Source organism: Perkinsus marinus (genome assembly GCF_000006405.1).
Source record: "Perkinsus marinus ATCC 50983 genomic scaffold scf_1104296974050, whole genome shotgun sequence".
NCBI classification, from domain to species: domain Eukaryota; phylum Perkinsozoa; order Perkinsida; family Perkinsidae; genus Perkinsus; species Perkinsus marinus.
The window spans coordinates 1-1,706 of NW_003201243.1; the positions used below are offsets into that span (position 1 = coordinate 1).

Here is a 1,706-nt window from a genome sequence, read left to right on the forward strand (position 1 = left end):
TCTCTGCTGCATGCAGCCGTTTCTGGATAGCTCAGTAGCTTTCAGAGCCGAGAAGGGCTCTCATTCGGACCCTGTGGGAGGCACATATTTTCACTTGAAAGAGATGAGTACGTAACCGTCAGTGAATAACCGTTATTCAATAACGTATATTCAACGCGAACCGGTTGTTATCCTACAAACTCACATCGTATTTCGTTGTTCAGAACAACTGGTTTTTATTGTCTCGATCTTTCGCTTTTTTTCTATCGTCAGATCAAAGTCCGAACTCTTTCTATATATTTTGATCGACTGAGTTTCAGTTATGAATGGAATTCACAGGACTGTGAGCGATTCGGGTAGCTAACAGACTGCGAGGTACATCTTCACATTAGAACAAACTTGAGAAGCGGGCCGAAGAGAGTGGGGATGCCCCTCTCTCGTGACACGAGAGACTTGACCGAGAGCCTCCAAGCATCTTACCACACTGTGGTAAGATGCTTCGAGGCTCCAAGTTGGAGCTCCTTGTCGAGGACTTTGGCAAGGAGGCTCCTTGAAGGAGTCCTTGTGACCACCAGTATGACGGTATTGATACAACTCAAGACTCGTGACCGTCGAAGTATACAAAGGTTCTAGGTGGTAATTCACCACCACAAGTTCACCACTAGTGAACTTGATGATAAGATAGATACCACAATAGAGCTTTACGCAACTTCAATGATGTCGCGAATAACCCCAGCAATAACAACCACAACCTGAATTAGTTATGAACCTGAGTCCATTAGCTTGATGCTAGGACACAATTATGGAGACTAGAGACCGGCACAAAATCACAATAACTTCCTATCAAAAATTTTTATAAAAGTGCCGTTACCGGCACACTCTCGCCGGACGAAGGTTAAGCATGCTCGCGTTGACTTCCTTCCTTCAAGGAAAGGTATCTCCTCAGACAGGCTACCTGTCATAGACATCCTCTAGACGTGTATCGCTGTTCAGGTCGCATTAGCATGCACAGACTCTGGTAGCAATATGGTCAGATGTTTCTCGGATTTGGTCGCATCCGGCACGATGTGCCTTCTCAAACAATGGCTGCCCTGTGCTGCACACCGTTTGCACTTGACGGTGTGTAATGGTTTGGCCCTATATAAAACGAGGCACACTGAGAAGGCTGGCATCTATGGACATAAAACGGTAGAGGACGGTCTAGCACAAGCGGAAGAAGTTCTGAAGGAAATGGATGCAATGGATCCCACCGAGGGCGACAATTCCACTACTGTCAACACTGATGCGCTTCTGATGGAGGCAGAGGAGGACATTGAACAGGACGAGCCTGATTGGGGGCTTGAAGGAGATGATGAAGCATTCCGTGATGGCATCGAGACTGCTGGGCGGGTAACTCGCACCCAAGCAAGCGCTAAGCGCTCGGTTGACCGTGTTCGAACATTGATCTCACTGCTGCGAAAATCTACCACTGCTCGTGACATCATGAATGATGTGAGGGAAAAGTTCCCCCCCGCTAGCAAAGGAGGGACGGCTTACTGCGGGGACACGGTCACCCGCTGGAATAGCACTTTCGCTATGATCAAGCAGATCCTTGATTACAAGCTCCAATACGAAGAGTTTCAGCGTGCGGTGGAATCGACATTGCCTCCGAACTCACCAGTCTATAAGGTAGTCGAGAACTGTCGGCTCAGCCACACTGATTATCGCGTCCTCCAAGCCGTGTACGA

At 48.1% G+C, this 1,706-nt stretch overlaps 1 protein-coding gene across 1 annotated transcript; it reads left to right on the forward strand.

The window, feature by feature from the left end:
- Window positions 1-1,005: 1,005 nt before the first annotated feature.
- Pmar_PMAR003826 (hypothetical protein) lies at window positions 1,006-1,603 on the forward strand (the record flags this gene model as incomplete). The annotated part of the gene is made up of 1 exon (XM_002765953.1): window positions 1,006-1,603. A coding segment is annotated over one exon (598 nt), but the record flags the coding sequence as incomplete, so codon positions are not given.
- Between the last annotated feature and the right edge of the window lie 103 nt (window positions 1,604-1,706).